This window comes from Heterodontus francisci, chromosome 31 (assembly GCF_036365525.1).
Source record: "Heterodontus francisci isolate sHetFra1 chromosome 31, sHetFra1.hap1, whole genome shotgun sequence".
NCBI classification, from domain to species: domain Eukaryota; kingdom Metazoa; phylum Chordata; class Chondrichthyes; order Heterodontiformes; family Heterodontidae; genus Heterodontus; species Heterodontus francisci.
In genome coordinates this window covers 37,836,880-37,855,680 of record NC_090401.1, presented here as the reverse complement: position 1 = coordinate 37,855,680, position 18,801 = coordinate 37,836,880, and the positions used below count along the sequence as shown (strand labels likewise).

At 42.9% G+C, this 18,801-nt stretch overlaps 1 protein-coding gene across 4 annotated transcripts in view; it reads left to right on the top strand.

The window, feature by feature from the left end:
• Positions 1–15,353, top strand: part of stpg1 (sperm-tail PG-rich repeat containing 1) — a 61,572-nt gene extending 46,219 nt beyond the window's left edge. The window contains exons 6-8 of one of the 4 annotated variants that reach the window (XM_068010941.1): positions 3,061–3,238; positions 6,159–6,349; positions 14,578–15,352. In XM_068010941.1, coding sequence (XP_067867042.1) covers positions 3,061–3,238; positions 6,159–6,349; positions 14,578–14,651 — 443 coding nt within the window. In that variant the 3' untranslated portion in view covers positions 14,652–15,352. Of the gene's footprint in view, positions 1–3,060; positions 3,239–6,158; positions 6,350–14,577 lie in introns of all 4 variants that reach the window. The other 3 variants (XM_068010938.1, XM_068010939.1, XM_068010942.1) reach the window with 3 other exon arrangements.
• Positions 15,354–18,801: the final 3,448 nt, after the last annotated feature.

The following is an 18,801-nucleotide window of genomic DNA, read 5'->3' as shown; positions in this document are numbered from 1 at the left end:
ATTGGGCAATTAATTGGTTTAATTGGCGCCCGCCTCTGGTTGGCGGGCGGACACACCACTGAGGTTGCCACCCCTGAGAATATACCGTGGCAGTGGGAAGAAGTTTGGCTTCCCTTCCAATGCCTTCCGCCGCCATTTTACGACCCTTCCTGCCTCCCAGCCGGTCTCCAGAGGGCTGGTGAAATCCAGCCCATGGTTGTTGAGCAAGATAATCTACCTCTGGTCTCTCAATGTACTTCAGGTAACAAAGCAATGCAATAGGCAAAAGAGTTTTCCTAGTTTTGATAATAGCTCGCTGTACAATACGATTCTTTTGTTGCAGTTGTCTAGGCTCACAAATAGTGAAGAACATTTGTTTTGTATTATGAACTGTACCATCTATAATAATAGTACTTGGTTTTTGTCTGTTCAGACTGTTTTGACTGGCCAGTTTAAGGGGCAGGTCTGTTGGTGGGTTTATTTTCTGAGCAGTGCCTGGCATATGCTGAAGCATGTGGGGCACTTGGAGGACTGGAGCGTATGATGCACGTGTGGCTGCCAACAGAGGCGGAGGGGTTGGGGTTGGTGGAGAACAAAAACAGTGGAAGGTAAGGGGAACCCAATAACAATGTTAGCCTGAAATAAAAACAAAAAGTGCTGGAAAATACTCAGCAGGTCTGGCAGCATCAGTGGAGAGAGAGGCAAAGTTAATGTTTCAGGTCAGTGACCTTTCATCAGAACTCATGTTGAGGCCATCAATTAGGAGGCCATCTCCCAGAAGATTGTTGAGCCGGTCTCACTGCCAGCCAGTGCGGACTCGGGATCCCCATCAGTCCCAATGACGGGGTCCCAAAGCCTGCGGGAAAATCCAGCCCAATGTGTCAGGTTGACAACCTTTCATCAGTTCAGTGCTGATGAAGGATCATTGACCTGAAACGTTAACTCTGTTTCTCTCTCCACAGATACTGCCTAAGCTGCTAAGTATTTCCAGCATTTCTTGTTTTTATTTCAGAATTCCAGCATCTGCAGTATTTTGCTTTTACCCTGACTGGAGACATTGTTTCTGTGAGGGATGGGATAGGACTGATGGGATGGGATGGCATGAGAGGGATGGCACAGGCAGGATGGAATAGCATTGGAGGGAGTGGATGGCATGGAAAGGGTGGAATGGGAAGGGTGGATGCAATGTTGGGATTGGTTAAGTGGGGCAAAATGGCAGGGGCAATTATTTGAAACAACTTACTATTGGAAAGAAATTCTTTGTGATAAAAATGAAGATTCACTAGATTTGAATGTAAATGTTTTTGAAAAGCTGTCAGGTGAATTTAAAAAATACATCAGCATTGAAGAAGATGCTAACAGTCTATACCCTCCAGAGTTTCTGCACAGTCTAACTCCAATGGGCATGCCACTGCACAAACTTAGACTTAAGGGACTGGATTTTGTTGAGGTCCTGATGTTGGATCGGTCGCCGGGGGGGTGCCAGAAGATTGCACTGACAGCGGCCCGCCACGGAGTCAGACGCCGGGAGTGCCGGGACTGATCTTCCTGGCGACGGCGAGGCTCCATGGCGGCCCCCCGCTGCTGGGTGACGAGACCTGGCTTTACATATGTAAATGAGGTACCTGAATAAATTTAAATACAATTCACACCAATCTTACCTGCTGCCCGGGATCTTCTGAGCGGTGGCTGGCACTCACCCACCTTCACTTGCCCATCCAGGGAAAGCAGGGGCCACTGAGGTGGGGAAAGGGGTTACTAATGATTTTCAGTGTAGTGGGGAGGTGGGGTGGGGGGGGAGGGGAGGGGGGTGTCTATGGCGCCAAATGTGCATTAATAGTGTCGGCAAAGGGGGAAGGGGTGACCTCTGCCCTTTGAACAGTTAGGGGAGGGAAGTCAAGTCTTGCTGGTAAGTGTTTTGGTGGGGGGAGAGGGAAACTATGTAAGTGTTATTGGGGGGGAAGGGGCGATAGTGTTTTTGCATTGCATTGGGTGGGGTAGGGCTTTAGACATTTAAATTTAGCAGCAGGGCTAGCTGCCCTTTAAAAATGGCACCAGCGCTTGCGCACAGGCAACTGACGCCGTTGCTGGCGTCACAGAGCCCGCCCCCACCATGTGATTGGGGCGGTGCGGCCCGACCGACTTATTATGTTGGGCTGCCGCGCAGTAGATCGTAGCGGCATGGGCAGTGTTCGCCCGCCACCATTCTCAGCGGCAGGAGAAGAAAATTCAGCTTATGGAAGGAGCAGTTATAATGTTGCTGTAAAACTTGAATCCCAAACAAGGACTTTGTCCTGGACCAAGATTGGCAGATAGGAAGCTGTTTTCTTTGATGAAAGACGCTGAAATTATAAAAAGCAGATTTCAAGGACTTGAATGTTTATTGAATAATATTGAACCTATCAGATGTAAACCTGCCTTTTCAACTCAGGAGAAAACCATTCCCAATTAAACTTACATATTATATGACTATAAACAAGTCACAAGCCGCACAGTGGCGCAGCGGTTAGTACCGCAGCCTCACAGCTCTAGCGACCCGGGTTCAGTTCTGGGTACTGCCTGTGCGGAGTTTGCAAGTTCTCCCTGTGACCGTGTGGGTTTCCACCAGGTGCTCTGGTTTCCTCCCACAGCCAAAGACTTGCAGGTTGATAGGTAAATTGGCCATTGTAAATTGCCTCGAGTGTAGGTAGGTGGTAGGAGAATTGAGGGAAGGTGGGGATGTGGTAGGGGGATATGGGATTAAATGTAGGATTAGTATAAATGGGTGGTTGTTGGTCAGCACAGACTCAGTGGGCTGAAGGGCCTGTTTCAGTGCTTGTATCTCTCTATGACAAGGCCAGACTCTTGATAAAATTTCTAGTTATAGTCCTAGTCCTGTTTTCGCACATGGACAGCTTTTTGTAGCTTTTTCCAGAGTGAGATGTTTTGATTCTGTTAAACTCTTTGGTAAAAGAATAACTAGAAATCCTGTTATTTAAAGAAATACTGTTGCAATAAAGATACTAATTTCACCGCAAATGTTTTACAGGTCTCTGCTTGTCACCACTAATGTTCTATATCAGCTGTGAAATTCTTTTCCAGGTCATTACAGAGTCAACCATTCTTTGACCAGGGAGTCACCAAGAACCATAGTCTCTTCTTTTAGATCCAAGACAATCCGCCTGAAGTATTCAAATGACACAAACCCAGGACCAGCAACCTATGAACCATATAAACCAATGGGACAAGAGAGGATGCAATTTGCACACTTGCATCCTTGGTATGTAACTGACTCCATTGTGTGGTTGCTGGATAGGTGAATGCAGCAAAACTTATTTGTCTGAAGGTCTGGTTGTGAGTGCAGATTCAGAGCTTTCAGAAAGTGCAAAGTTTGCATCCTCCAAATCTATTAAATGGGGAGGCAGGGTGGGAATGTGGCAATTAACTCTGTCTACGCAGAGTAATTTTGGTCCACAGTGTACATGAATACCTAAAACAAAGGCTCAGGGCAGGGTATGAGAATCTAAAACAATTGTACAATGCAGTATGTGTAACATAGGAACAGGAGGTGGCCATTCAGCCTTTCAAACCTGTTCTACCATTCAGTTACATCACAGTTGAACTATACTGCAACTCCATTTACCTACCTATGTTTTACATCTCTTGATAACAGTACCTGACAAAAATCTATCAATCTCTTGTCCTGAAAATGTCAGGTGACCTATATTCCTATTTTCCTACATAAATGGACAGTGCAGTTTGCGAGCTACCAAAATCAAAATATACAGTGCAGTGTCAATGCATCTGGAACAAATACATAGTACTTGTGAGTGATTAAAACAAAGTGTGCAGCACTGTATTTGAACCTCTAAAATAATATATGCAGTGTGTGAAAATCTAAAACAAATGAGCAATGCCAAATATGAACTTACAAAAACAAATACGCAGAGGAAATTGTGAACATCTAAAATATTCACAGTCCAATAAGTTTGCATGAAAAATAAACTCACAGCACACTATTTGACATTTACAAGATCTGGCCATACTCTCCCATGAGTCACCTGCATTTTCTTAAGTTAAGCACAACCGCTTGCCCTGTTTTAAAGTAACATCTTAAAGCAGGCGTCAGGGCCCTGGCCTGTTTTTATAAAAGCCGCTTCTTTTGGATCAGAAGCAGTGGAAAATCACAGACAGCCAAGAGAGTTATTGATGTTAGGTGTGGAACTGCGGAAGTTGAGATGGCAGGTGGGTCACCCGTGGTAGGCATTGCTGGCACAGAGAGAAGAGGATTGCAGGAACCAGGAAATGATTAGTGGGAAGTTAGGAGGCCATGGAGACATCAATGGCAAGAATGCCAGCAGCAATAATGAACCAATAAACAACTTAAGTTAGGAGGCATTGTAAATTGCATAAATGGGAGCCGGAAGTTACAAAGGGATGTGGACAAACTAAGTGAGTTGACAAAAACTATGGCAGATGATGTTCGATATAAGGAAATGCGAGGCCATTCACTTTGGATCGGAGAAAACCAAATCTTAAATAAAAGCAGAAAATGCTGGAAATACTCGGCAGGTCTGGCAGCATCTGTGGAGAGAGAAACAGAGTTAACAATTCAGGTCGATGACTGCAGTGACTGGCATGGAGCCAGCTGAATGATTGTCTGCAGAATTTCTCACCCTCAACCATCTCATTACCAGGAAGAAAAACCTTGGGCTTTATTTCACAGTGATATAATGTGCTTCCATGAACTGCAAGTTTACAAGCACTGCACCTACAAATAAATTCCAATAATTTCCTTATCGCTATAAAAACATGATGAAAGGTCACTGACCTGAAACGTTAACTCTGCTTCTCTCTCCACAGATGCTGCTGAGTATTTCCAGCATTTCTTGTTTTTATTTCAAATCTCCAGCATCTGCAGTATTTTGCTTTTATTCCTTATTGCTATGTTGGTAAGACATCTTGTTTGTTCATGATCCCTGAAATTTTATTCTTTAAACATCATGCAGCAATCAATTCACTGTGTGTATATTGTATCAATGACTTCAGTGAACACTGCAAACATTCACTCCAACAAAATGAACATGTTTCTATTGCATATGATATAATTTATGTGTGTTTGCCTTGAGGGCATGTATATGTACTTTCCCCCCCAATTTTATTCTGTTGTTGGTAACTTCCAGGCATAACAACCACTATGTAGGTATTCCCAGGCTGCTTACAATGCCCCTTTTTAATGATAACAGCTATGTAAAGACTCCATGTCTGATTTAACTTCCCGCAACAGGGAGACATTAGGCCCCTGAAATTCCTAGGACACAATCCTGACAGTTAGCCAGGATCATGCCTCCTCGGTGCTCTGCAGAGCTAGGCCTATGTGCAGTTTGTATGGTTAACTGGAAGCCATCTAATTTATATGGGGCAGGCAGGCATAAATGCCATGAAAGGCACAACTCCCTCTGATGGGTCTTTTTGCATAAGGGGGCCAGTCATGAAAATTTTGGGGGAAAAAAAAATCTTTTGGGATCTAAATCACTTTTCTGGTCTGGATTCTGCTAGCATGTCCTACCTTCACCCATCTCAAAGCCAGTACACTTCAACTCATTTGGTATACCGGCATCCAGAGATACACCACATCCAAACTGATCCAGTGAGGGGGGAACCTCATTGTATAGGGAATTTTCAGCCCTCTGTCACCATTTGCCTTATAACGGGGCAGGGAGAGTTTCTGCCGTTTACGAAACATGTCAGAAACTCCCAGAAATGGCGGAGATACGGTGCAAGCTGCAGGAAATAGACAGAGCAAACCCCCTCACTCCTGGATTTTCAAGACACAGGACTCTGCTTGACACTCTCCCAAAGCAGCATAGCTGAGATCAGGAACTCAGTGGAGTGGAGGGTTGAACCATTTTGATGACCAGCACTAACAATATAAGTAACCTGCAGCAATATTATGCTGTGTTTTTACAAATTATTATTTGATATCTAGAGAACATGTCAAGGCTAGGCATCAAATATTAGATAAATTCCACAACTGAGGCTGGGTGGAAAACTCACAGCCATCATAAAATAAGTTATAATCAGCTTCACAAGTAGAATCACTGCGACTAATTTACTGTTTTTGTAACATGGATTTAGTATCATTTTAACAAAATGTTTGTTGCTTCTCATATTGTCCTGTTACAATTTATCTTTTCTAGGAAGAAACATTACATGTGTATTTCTGCTCCTCCCTTCCCAGTACGCAGAAACCCAACTCCTCCTGGCCCTGGGTATTATGACATTGTTGATTTTCACGATCCACCCAAGCACTATATGTCCAATGCTGTGTTTGTATCTAACACTAGCCGCTGGACTGGAAATGTCCAAAACAAAGATGCTCCAGGGCCAGGTAGGAGACTATGATGGTTAGAGATAAGTAACAGAACTAGCATGATATTGTAATTTAAAAAATAGATGGCTGACCTTGTGTTTGAAGGGTGCAATGCACACAAAAGGATGCAGATGATGTCAGAAACCACTTTTAAACCTTTAATGGCTTACACAACTGCAACCCTTCTCGTTCATTCCTGCTGTAACTCGAGAGTACAGCAGATGGTCTATTTTAGATCTAGTTTTATGTAATGAGAAAGGGCTAATTAATAATCTTGTTGTGAAAGAACTTTTGGGGATGAGTGACCATAATATGATAGAATTTTACATTATGTTTGAAGGTGAGGTAGTTCAATTGAAGCCAGGGTGTTAAATTTGAACAAAGGAAATTCTGAAGGTATGAGGGGCAAATTGGCTGAGGTGGATTGGGAAAATACATTAAAAGGTATGACAGTACATTGGCAATGGATAATCTTTAAAGAAATTTTACGTAGTTTACAGCAATTATACATTCCTTCAAGGCACAAAATCCCCAAATGTAAAGGCAGTCAACCGTGGATGACAAAGGAAGTTAAGGATTGTATAAAATTGAAAGAAAAGGCCTATAAAGTTGCCAGAAATAGTAGTAAACCTGAGGATTTGAGAGTACAGCAAAGGAGGACAAAGAAACTGATAAAGAAAGGGAGAATAGAATATGAATGTAAGCTAACAAAAAATATAAAAACAGACTGTAAAAGCTTCTACAGGTACTTAAAAAGGAAATAAAAACAAGAAATGCTGGAAATACTCAGCAGATCTGGCAGCATCTGTGGAGAAAGAAGCAGAGTTAACGTTTCAGGTCAGTGCCCCTTCTGCAGAACTGGCAAATATTAGAAACGTGAAAGGTTATAAGCAAGTAAAGCATGGGTGGGTCAAGAGATAACAAAGGAGAAGGTGTACATAAGACAAGGTCATAGAATAGCTGACCAGAAGGTCGTGGAGCAAAGGCAAACAATATGTTAATGGTGTATTGAAAGACAAAGCATTAGTACAGATAGGGTGTTAACGGACTGAAAATTGAACAGCCGCAAGTACAAACATGAAAAAAAAACAGTGGGTAAGCAAACTGAACAAACTAAGATGAAATAAAATAAAGCAAACACAAAAAAAAAGAAAAAAGAAAAAAGAACTAAAAATAAAAGCTAATTGGCGGGGTGGGTGGGGGGGGGGGGGTGGGGGGGAGCCGTCATGCTCTGAAATGATTGAACTCAATGTTCAGTCCGGCAGGCTGTAGTGTGCCTAATCAGTAAATGAGATGCTGTTCCTCGAGCTTGTGTTGATATTCACTGGAACATTGCAGCAATCCCAGGACAGAGATGTGAGCATGAAAGCTGGGGGGAGTATTGAAATGGCAAGCAACCGGAAGCTCTGGGTCATGCTTTCGGACTGAGTGGAGGTGTTCCGCAAAGCGGTCACCCAGTCTGCGTTTGGTCTCCCCAGTGTAGAGGAGACCACATTGTGAGCAGCGAATACAGTATACTACATTGAAAGAAGTACAAGTAAATCGCTGCTTCACCTGAAAGGAGTGTTTGGGGCCTGGGATAGTGAGGAGAGAGGAGGTAAATGGGCAGGTATTACACCTCCTGCGATTGCAGGGGAAGGTGCTGTGGGAAGGGGACGAGGTGGTGGGGGTAATGGAGGGGTGGACCAGGGTGTCCCGGAGGGAACGATTCCTTCGGAATGCTGACAGTGGAAGGGAGGGGAAGATGTGTTTGGTAGTGGCATCGCGCTGGAGGTGGTGGAAATGGCGGAGGATGATCCTTTGGATATGGAGGCTGATGGGGTGGAAAGTGAGGGCAAGGGGAACCCTGTCGCGCTTCTGGGAGGGAGGGAAAAGGGTGAGGGTAAAGGTGCGGGAAATGGGCCAGACATGGTTGAGGGCCCTGTCAACCACGGTTGGGGGAATCCTCGGTTGAGGAAAAAGGAAGACATACAGAAGCGCTGTTGTGGAAGGTAGCATCATCAGAGCAGATGCTTCAGAGACGGAGAAACTGGGAGAATGGAATGGATTCCTTACAGGAGGCAGGGTGTGAAGAAGTATAGTCGAGGAAGCTGTGAGAGTCCGTGGGCTTATAATGGATATTAATAGACAGCCTATCCTCAGAGATTATTTTTAGTTATTTTTCTTTTTTCTTTTTTATATTTTTTGTGTATTTGTTTTATTTTATTTCATTTTAGTTTGTTCAGTTTGCTTACCCACTGGTTTTTTATGTTTGTACTTGTAAAAAGGAAACGTTTGGCTGAGACAAATGTGGGTCCATTACAGGCAGAGTCAGGAGAATTTATAATGGGTAATAGAGAAATGGCAGAGAAGCTAAATGATTACTTTGTGTCTGTCTTCATTGTGGAATATACAAGAATTAGAGATCCAAGGGTTTAGGGGAATGAGGAAATTAGTATTAGTAAGAAAGTTGTATTGGAGAAATTAATGAGACTGAAGGTTGATAAGGCCCTGGGACCTGATATTCTACATCCCAGAGTGTTGAGAGAGGTAGCTATGGAGATAGTGGATAATAGTGATCATCTTTCAAAATTGTATAGATTCTGGAGCAGTTCCTGCAGATTGGAAGGTTGCAAATGTCACCCCACTATTTAAAAAGGGAGGGAGAGAGAAAACAGGGAATTCCAGACCTGTTAGCCTTACATCAGTCATTGGGAAAATGCTAGAATCTATTCTTAAGGATGTAATAAATGGAGACTTGGATATTAATGATCTGATTGGGCATATTCAACATGGATTTATGAATGGGAAATCATGTTTTACGAACCTGTTGGAGTTTTTTGAGGATGTTACTAACAGAATTGATAAAGGGGAGTCAGTGGACGTGGTATACTTGGATTTTCAAAAGGCTTTTGATAAAGTCCCCTACAGGAAGTTGGTTAGCAAAATTAAAGCACATGGGATAGGAGATAATATACTGGCATGGATTAAGGATTGGTTAACAGGCAAAAAGCAGAGAGTAGGAATAAACGGGTTATTCTCATGTTGGCAGGCTGTGACTGGTGGGGTACTGCAGGGATCAGTGCTTGTCCCCCAGCTGTTCACAATATATATCAATGATTTGGATGTGGGGACCAAATGTAATATTTCCAAGTTTGCAGATGACACAAAACTAGGTGGGAATGTGTGTTGTGAGGAAGATGCAAAGTGGCTTCAAAGGGATTTTGACAGACTTAGTGAGTGGGCAAGAATGTGGCAGATGGAATATAATGTGGAAAAATGTGAGGTTATCCACTTTGGTAGGAGGAACAGATGCACAGAGTATTTCTTATATGGTAAGAGATTAGAAAATGTAGATGTACAAAGGGACCTGGGTGTCCTCATCAATAAGTCACTGAAAGCTATCATGTAGGTGCAGCAAACAATTAGGAAGGCGAATGGTAAGTTAGCCTTTATCGCAATAGGATTTGAGTATAGGAGTAGTGAAATCTTGCTTCAATTGTATAGAGCCTTGATTAGACCACATTTGGAGTACTGTGTGCAGTTTTGGTGCCCTTACCTTTGGAAGGATATTATTGCCATAGAGGGAGTGCAGTGAAGATTCACCAGACTTGTTCCCGGGATGGCGGGACTGTCCTATGAAGAAAGATTGGGGAAACTGGGCCTGTATTCTCTAGAGTTTCGAAGAATGAGGGGTGATCTCATTGAAATCTACAAAATTCTTAAATGGATAGACAGGGCAGATGCATCTAAGATGTTTCCCTTGTTTGGGGAGTCTAGAACCAGGGGACACAATTTCAAAATAAGGGGGAAGCCACTTAGGACTGAGATGAGGAGAAATTTCTTTACTCAGAGGGTTGTGAATCTTTGGAATTCTCGACCTCAGAGGGCTGTGGAAGCTCAGTCATTACAAATGGCATAAAGGGATATGAGGATAGTGTGGGAAAAAGGCATTGAAGTTGATGATCAGCCATGATCGTATTGAATGGTGGGGCAGGCTCGGTGGGCTGAATGGCCTACTCCTGCTCCTATGTTCCTATGGTCTTGAAATTAGGCTAGGTTCAAGCCTTACATTGGGACTTCTGCAGACCTTATACGGGATTAAATTTTCACCTATCCCTAACATGGGAGATGGGGACAGAGACTCCTAAAACAGGCAGTTATGCTCAACCCCAGCCCTAATGCTGTTAAGTGCTAGATACTTACCTCCAACTTATACACGTTACATGCCATTTTGATGTACATCTGCAGCTTTAAAATTGACATGTGATAAAAATTATATGCATTTAGGTGAAGGAATGTATGCAAAATAAGCGCAGCTCATTTACAGAATAATGGATGGCTTTGTGGAACTTGATCCCCAAAGCAGGTAAACGAGTAAAAATCTTAAAATACCACATAACAAAAACAAACGGAGATGGTGACATAGTGGTAATGTCACTGGACTAGTAATTCAGAGGCAGCTGGTGGAATTTAAATTCAATTAATTAAAATCTGGAATTGAAAATTAGTCTCAGGAATGAAACCATCAATTGTTATAAAAACAATTTCACTAATGTCCTTTAGGGTAGGAAATCTATTGTCCTTACCTGGTCTGGCCTACATGTGACTCCAGACCCACAGCAATGTGGTTGATCCTTAACTGCCCTCTGAAATGGCCCAGCAAGCTGCTCAGGTCAAGGGCAATTAGGGATGGGCAACAAATGCTGGCCTAGCCAGCAATGCCCACATTCCAAGAAAGAATAATAAAACATTTTGACTTATTTCACTATACATCAGTGTCTTTGATGTTATGCTTTACATGACATTAAAAAAATCACCTGGAACAATAAGAACATAAGAAATAGGAGCAGGAGGCCCCTCAAGCCTGCCCCGCCATTCAATAAAATCATGGCTGATCTGCCCCAGACCTCAACTCCTTTTTCATGCCAGCTCCTCATAGCCCTCAACTCCCCGATATTTCAATGCCAGAGATCTGCTAGTTATACAATAAGGATTTACTGTATAGCATGCCCTACCTGTACGTATTATAAAACTGACTGCAAACAGCACCATGGGAAATTTGTTAAAATATATATACTACTGAGTTATTCAGGAGTTCAGCTGGACTTACGCTGGAACTCCAGGCATCTGTTTACACTGCGTCCCTGCTGATTTTAGGAGTATTGGTCGGTTCTATAAGAGACAGAACCTATGCTTACAAGGCCAGTGGTGTAAGGAACAGCTCTGGGGGTAGATACTTCACTCCCCAGGCTCAGGCGGAGCTCAGCTAAGAACTGCAGACCAGTATACTGATAGAGATGAGGTATACCAGCCTTCATGCAGGTGCAAGTGGGCTCACTGGAGGGGGAGGGGGAGGGGAGGAATCAGGCAAGGGGAGCTGCCTAGACCAGTGAAAAAAGTTTTATTTTTTTACACACGGGACCAAAGCAGAGATAGCTGTGTTGTGGATGGGCAGAGGCAACACCTCAGCCCTCCTGCCCCAGTGCCAGGTAGGTGGTGTTTCTTTTGGGCCTAGTGCAGTAGGCAGGCACTGGGAATATACTTCCAGTGGGATGCATGCCCGCTGGTCCCTAGCAAATTATGTGCTCGCCTTTTGACCCTGCAAACTCTAGCTGATTCACTCAAAATGGAAGTCAATGCATGTTAAACACCAATAAAACACAAATTGTAAATCGTGATGATTGTGCTGACTGAGGTTTGGGTGAATTTTGCTTATAGATCCCCAGGAAGTCGAATACAAATGCAGCCCACAATTACCAAGCAGTTCTGTTTCCTTCTTTGTAAAGTCACAAATAAACTGTTTGCAGTAAACCTGTGAAGCACAGGGAAATGTTAACCTTCTAGAGTTATGATGGGTATTTAAATAATTTAATAAGTTGGCTTTATAAATATAAAATATCTGGGCCCAAAATAACTGTCCGGGGCCATGACATCACTTGGGTGAGTCTCTGGTCAAGGGCCTGAGAAATGGAGCAGACCCAGCTACACCTGGATTCCACTCCATCTTTTAACTCCAGCCATTGTCCAGTGGGAGGAGCCCCGGGCAGATTCACTGCCAGCCTTATCTCACAACACCCACTCCTTCTTCATGGCCCTGGACAACAGTGTGGGAATAAAGGAACAGGCATGCTGTAGAGAAAGTGCTTGGTGATGGTAGCAGAATTTCTCTAATCACAGGGTATTATTATATCGCAATGGACTTCATATCACTTCAGCATACCACTAAACCAGCCAACTGTTCTCTCTCAATCTGCCTCGAATGTTTGGTTAGATTTCAGGCGCAGAGCCAACAATGTGCCAGCAGTGCATGCCCCATCTTGGAGTCTGAAATTAACCTGAAATTGAGTCTCAGGTCTCATTGTAATAAGTTGGTGAGTTGTCAGCACCTGTCTTGCCTCCAGAGGCAGCTTTCCCATTGTAAGGGTTTCAATTTCAGGCTAGCTAACTTCCAAGCAGTGGCCCTGAGGTATGTCCTGGAAGGGGAATGTAAGGACAGTAGAAGGAGGACTGATCACAGGCCAGCAACAGTTGCCAAGATTGCGGTGCGGAGGAGCTCAGAAGCATTGAAAAAAAACTTCAGTTTTTGGTGGTGGCCTCTGCTTGTGCTGGAGTTGACTCTGCACGAAGCTGACCAATTTAGTGCAGGAGTCCTGAAATAGGCAGTTACATATGGAAGGAACCTAATCCCTGTTTCAGATGGGTGCGAAATATTCAAATATTGCAGCGCCCATACCCTTGGCACTGATCAGGTGCAGAATGTTGTTCCCCAAAATTCATTCTCATTGTAAAACAGGCACGATATGGTCCAAATTCTACCCCATTTTGTCCATATTTTAATACTGCATTTCAATATTATTTCACTCATATAAAGAGTCGAAGAGACTTAGTAGTTGGCAGGAAAAAAGACAGAGGCGCAAGGGGAGAGCCAACTGTGCAACAGCCCCAACAAACAAATTTCTCTGCAGCACCTGTGGAAGAGCCTGTCACTCCAGAATTGGCCTTTATAGCCACTCCAGGCGCTGCTTCACAAACCACTGACCACCTCCAGGCGCGTATCCATTGTCTCTCGAGATAAGGAGGCCCAAAAGAAAAAAGAAGAAAAGATAAAGATTTTTTATAGTTTTTATTTATCTCTAAAATGCAACCCAAGTTAATTCAGGGTGAGGCATCAACTTCTTCATCATCATGGTCATGGACTCACTTCCAGTTGAGGTTTCTGTTCAACAGAATTTGCAAAGCATTTATCACAAAACTGCTCTCATCCTGACACAACACATTAAAACTAGTCTGATCATGGACACTTCACATTCCTTATTAACATATTTTAATAAATAAACTTTCATGGTTCTGTTTACGGATGATGAGGAAGCTGTTTGCAAAGTTTGGTCATGGTGAGAGACTGTGGTGGACTAGAGTCAAGCCTTTTCGAAACAGGGAGGCTTTGGAGTAGTGTTGAGTTGGGTTGGATCATGTGCACCACGTCTGACAGTCAATACAAGATCATGCAAGTGCAAACTGTAGCTGTGAGTTATACTCATCATCAGTAAAACTAATTCATTGGAGTCCAAGAGTTAGATCATCATGGGTGCTTTCTTTCTGATGTCCCTGGGATCTAATTGCCTGTTAAATCCATGATTATACCACATTGTTAGCTGACCCTATCAGAAAGCAAATGAAAATGTTATGTTCATTTATTCCGACAGACAATAATTGCCAATTTACATTACTGAATTACTAACACATCCAGCCAAAGGAATAGTATGATCTGATGAACCAAGGATTGTTCCTATTTTTAAGTAGGAGAGGAGATGGAAAAGTGGAGAAATAGGCTCTGACACTTTCTCCCCCTCCCTTTCCCTAAAGCAACCCCCAAGATTGGCAAACCTGAAATCCTTGCAAAGTTTAAGTAAAAACAAGTCAGTCTGGACTGGAATTCAAACTCAGTTCTCATAAATGGGGCACCAGTACCCTGAAGTTGTAACTATCAGAACGCCAGTATTGTCTCATGTAAATAAAAGCAAAATACTGCAGATGCTGGAAATCTCAAATAAAAACAAGAAATGCTGGCAATACTAAACAGATCTGGCAGCATCTGTGGAGAGAGAAGCAGAGTTAACGTTTCAGGTCAGTGACCTTTCTCATGTATTATGTTTGATAGCTGCCTAGCTGGAAATAAGTATCAACTGATCTTAATCCAAATACTCGTTAAAACATCTCCCAACATGCTATCATGTGATTATGTTTATCTGTTCTGCCTGCCACAGCCTCCTATGTGCCGAAGAAAAAAGGAAAACAGTCGTTCCTGTACAACATTGATAGAAAATGGGTGCCACTATAGACGTTGATGGAAAAACAAGCAAGGAGCCTGTACAAGGACAGATAGGGCTTTCAGTGATTACATTTCAAATCAGTTTATATTGCACACATGAAGATGTGAGCTGTGCTTTGGGTGGTATTGAACACAACAGCCTGGATTCACCATAGATATTGTCATAATTCTATTGTAGAAAAATGTGATCATAACCAAGTTTTTGAGTTTATTGTTAACCTTGGATTGGAGGCAGTTTCACTTGTATGTATCATGTGATGAATGTGATCCTTAATGAAGTGTAAAAGCTTCTCCTCCAAAAAAAAAGAACTTACTGTTTTCTGTAGGAACCAGTTGTTCTGTCAAACTTAATAATGAGTTAATTTTCATTTAAACTATTGTTTTTATCATTCATACATGCATTGAAAACTTCAAGGTGTGATCTAGTTTAAGTATTAATGTTAATATATTTATTTATCTTCATTTCAACCAAACATCTTAATTCTGCTTCTTTTCCAAGGTAAAGCCTCATCAATATGGCAATAAGAAATTGGGGAGAATATGATGATCCAAAACTGCAAAGGGTAACATATTGTGTCAAATGCAGTAGTAGTGAGTCAATTGACGTTTACATTGTTGGTATATCTCAATAAAGACCTCAATTGGTGTAATAACAAGCTACTTTAGTTTGCAGTCGCTCCAGTATTTTCTGTCACAGTTTAACGAAGTAACAAAGAGAAGACATTGAAGTGTTAAAGCTATCGGGGGCTCCTGGTGTTCGGTTAATAATATACAATTACTGTCATATCACTTTCTCCCTCAGAATTACAAGCTGAAAATAATCATCTTCAAGAAATAGCTTGGTTAAGAGCTAAAAAAAAGTAAATAAATCATTTTTTTTAAATCCATAGCATTCCCCCAGTAGCATGCAGGGAGAATGGTTACACATGACTAGAACCATAATGATCATGCTCATAATTGCAGAAATGATTTCAACTCATCTGCAAGTTGAAACAATTTCGAGGGTTCCTTGACCTTTGTAGATATTTTTGAGTGGGTTTGACAATGGATGATCTGCAACTAATAACAGGAGCAGTAAATGGTAACTTCTCTAGTTCAGTTTCAACAATATCAACAATGTCAGGGTTCACAGCTTTCTTGGAGCTGTTCCTGGAGAGTTCACACCACAATCAGGAGCACAAACAATGTCTTATCCATGGGAATAGGCAAATCATCTGAGGTTTTCTGAGGAGTTGTAGCAACTATTTCCTTAGCATTGATTGTCAGCTCCTGAACCTGCTTGATTAACGATTGAAACATTTGTGGCATAAACTTGCTCAGGGTGCTTCAAATTCTTCAGGAATTGTATTTCAGGATCTATAGGAACTCCTTCTTTCTCACTTAGTGACTGCATTCCAAATTTTGCAAAGGATGGGAAGAAGTCTGAGCCCCTGGACAACATTTGCAACGGGTCTAAAGGTTTCAAGAATGAGATACTGGCTGATATGAATCTGAAACCCAGGAGAAATTCCCAGTTAGTTCGGTTTTTGGCCTCTGGTTTGAGCAATTTCCACTGCTCTTCTTTGAAGCCACACATCACTGTGTTATCAAATGATGCTGGTTTCGGTGCTTTTGCTTGGTCTCTGAATCATTTGGCAGGATTTTAACTCACTTTTAACTCATTCTAAAGGGGGAGGGTGAACAGCCAGTTGTCATTGTGCACATAGGCACCAATGATATAGGTAAAAAACGGGATGAGGTCCTACAAGCAGAGTTTAGGGAGTTAGGAGCCAAGTTAAAAAGTAGGACCTCAGAGGTAGTAATCTCAGGATTACTACCAGTGCCACGTGATAGTCAGAGTAAAAATGAAAGAATAGTCAGGATGAATGCGTGGCTTGAGAGATGGTGCAGGAAGGAGGGGTTCAGATTTTTGGGACATTGGGACCGGTTCTGGGGGAGGTGGGACTATTACAAATTGGACGGTCTACACCTGGGCCGGACTGGAACCAATGTCCTTGGAGGTGCTTTTGCTAACGCTGTTGGGGAGGGTTTAAACTAATGTGGCAGGGGGATGGGAACCAATTGAGGTCAGTTGACAGTAAGGAGGTAGTAACAAAGGCCTGTAAGGAACTAGATAATGAAGTCAGTGTGACTAAGGGGAAGAGCAGGCAGGGAGTAGATGATGAATATAAAGGGACTGGTGGTCTGAGGTGCATTTGTTTTAATGCAAGAAGTGTAGTAGGTAAGGCAGATGAACTTAGGGCTTGGATTCGTACCTGGGAGTATGATGTTATTGCTATTACTGAGACTTGGTTGAGGGAAGGGCATGATTGGCAACTAAATATCCCAGGATATCGATGCTTCAGGCAGGATAGAGAGGGAGGTAAAAGGGTTGGAGGAGTTGCATTACTGGTCAAAGAGGATATCACAGCTGTGCTGAAGGAGGGCACTATGGAGGACTCGAGCAGTGAGGCAATATGGACAGAACTCAGAAATAGGAAGGGTGCGGTAACAATGTTGGGGCTGTACTACAGGCCTCCCAACAGCGAGCGTGAGATAGAGGTACAAATATGTAAACAGATTATGGAAAGATGTAGGAGCAACAGGGTGGTGGTGATAGGAGATTTTAATTTTCCCAACATTGACTGGGATTCGCTTAGTGTTCGAGGTCCAGATGGAGCAGAATTTGTAAGGAGCATCCAGGAGGGTTTTCTAGAGCAGTATGTAAATAGTCCAACTCGGGAAGGGGCCATACTGGACCTGGTGTTGGGGAATGAGCCCGGCCAGGTTGTTGAAGTTTCAGTAGGGGACTACTTTGGGAATAGTGATCACAATTCCGTAAGCTTTAAAATACTCATGGACAAAGACGAGAGTGGTCCAAAAGGAAGAGTGCTAAATTGGGGGAAGGCCAACTATACCAAAATTCGGCAGGAGCTGGGAAATGCAGATTGGGAGCAGCTGTTTGAAGGTAAATCCACATGTGATATGTGGGAGGCTTTTAAAGAGAGGTTGATTAGCGTGCAGGAGAGACATGTTCCTGTGAAAATGAGGGATAGAAATGGCAAGATTAGGGAACCATGGATGACAGGTGAAATTGTGAGACTAGCTAAGAGGAAAAAGGAAGCATACATAAGGTCTAGGCGGCTGATGAAAGACGAAGCTTTGAAAGAATATCGGGAATGTAGGACCAATCTGAAACGAGGAATTAAGAGGGCTAAAAGGGGTCATGAAATATCTTTAGCAAACAGGGTTAAGGAAAATCCCAAAGCCTTTTATTCATATATAAGGAGAAAGAGGGTAACTCGAGAAAGGATTGGCCCACTAAAGGACAAAGGAGGAATGTTATGCTTGGACTCAGAGAAAATGGGTGAGATTCTAAACGAGTACTTTGCATCGGTATTCACCGAGGAGAGGGACATGACGGATGTTGAGGTTAGGAACAGATGTTTGATTACTCTAGGTCAAGTCGGCATAAGGAGGGAGGAAGTGTTGGGTATTCTAAAGGGCATTAAGGTGGACAAGTCCCCAGGTCCGGATGGGATCTATCCCAGGTTACTGAGGGAAGCGAGAGAGGAAATAGCTGGGGCCTTAACAGATATCTTTGCAGCATCCTTAAACACGGGTGAGGTCCCGGAGGACTGGAGAATTGCTAATGTTGTCCCCTTGTTTAAGAAGGGTAGCAGGGATAATCCAGGTAATTATAGACCGGTGAGCCTGACGTCAGTGGTAGGGAAGCTGCTGGAGAAGATACTGAGGGATAGGATCTATTCCCATTTGGAAGAAAATGGGCTCATCAGTGATAGGCAACATGGTTTTGTGCAGGGAAGGTCATGTCTTACCAACTTAATAGAATTCTTTGAGGAAGTGACAAAGTTGATTGATGAGGGAAGGGCTGTCGATGTCATATACATGGACTTCAGTAAGGCGTTTGATAAGGTTCCCCATGGCAGGCTGATGGAGAAAGTGAAGGCGCTTGGGGTCCAAGGTGTACTAGCTAGATGGATAAAGAACTGGCTGGGCAACAGGAGACAGAGAGTAGCAATAGAAGGGAGTTTCTCAAAATGGAGACGTGTGACCAGTGGTGTTCCACAGGGATCCGTGCTGGGACCACTGTTGTTTGTGATATACATTAATGATTTGGAGGAAAGTATAGGTGGACTGATTAGCAAGTTTTCAGACG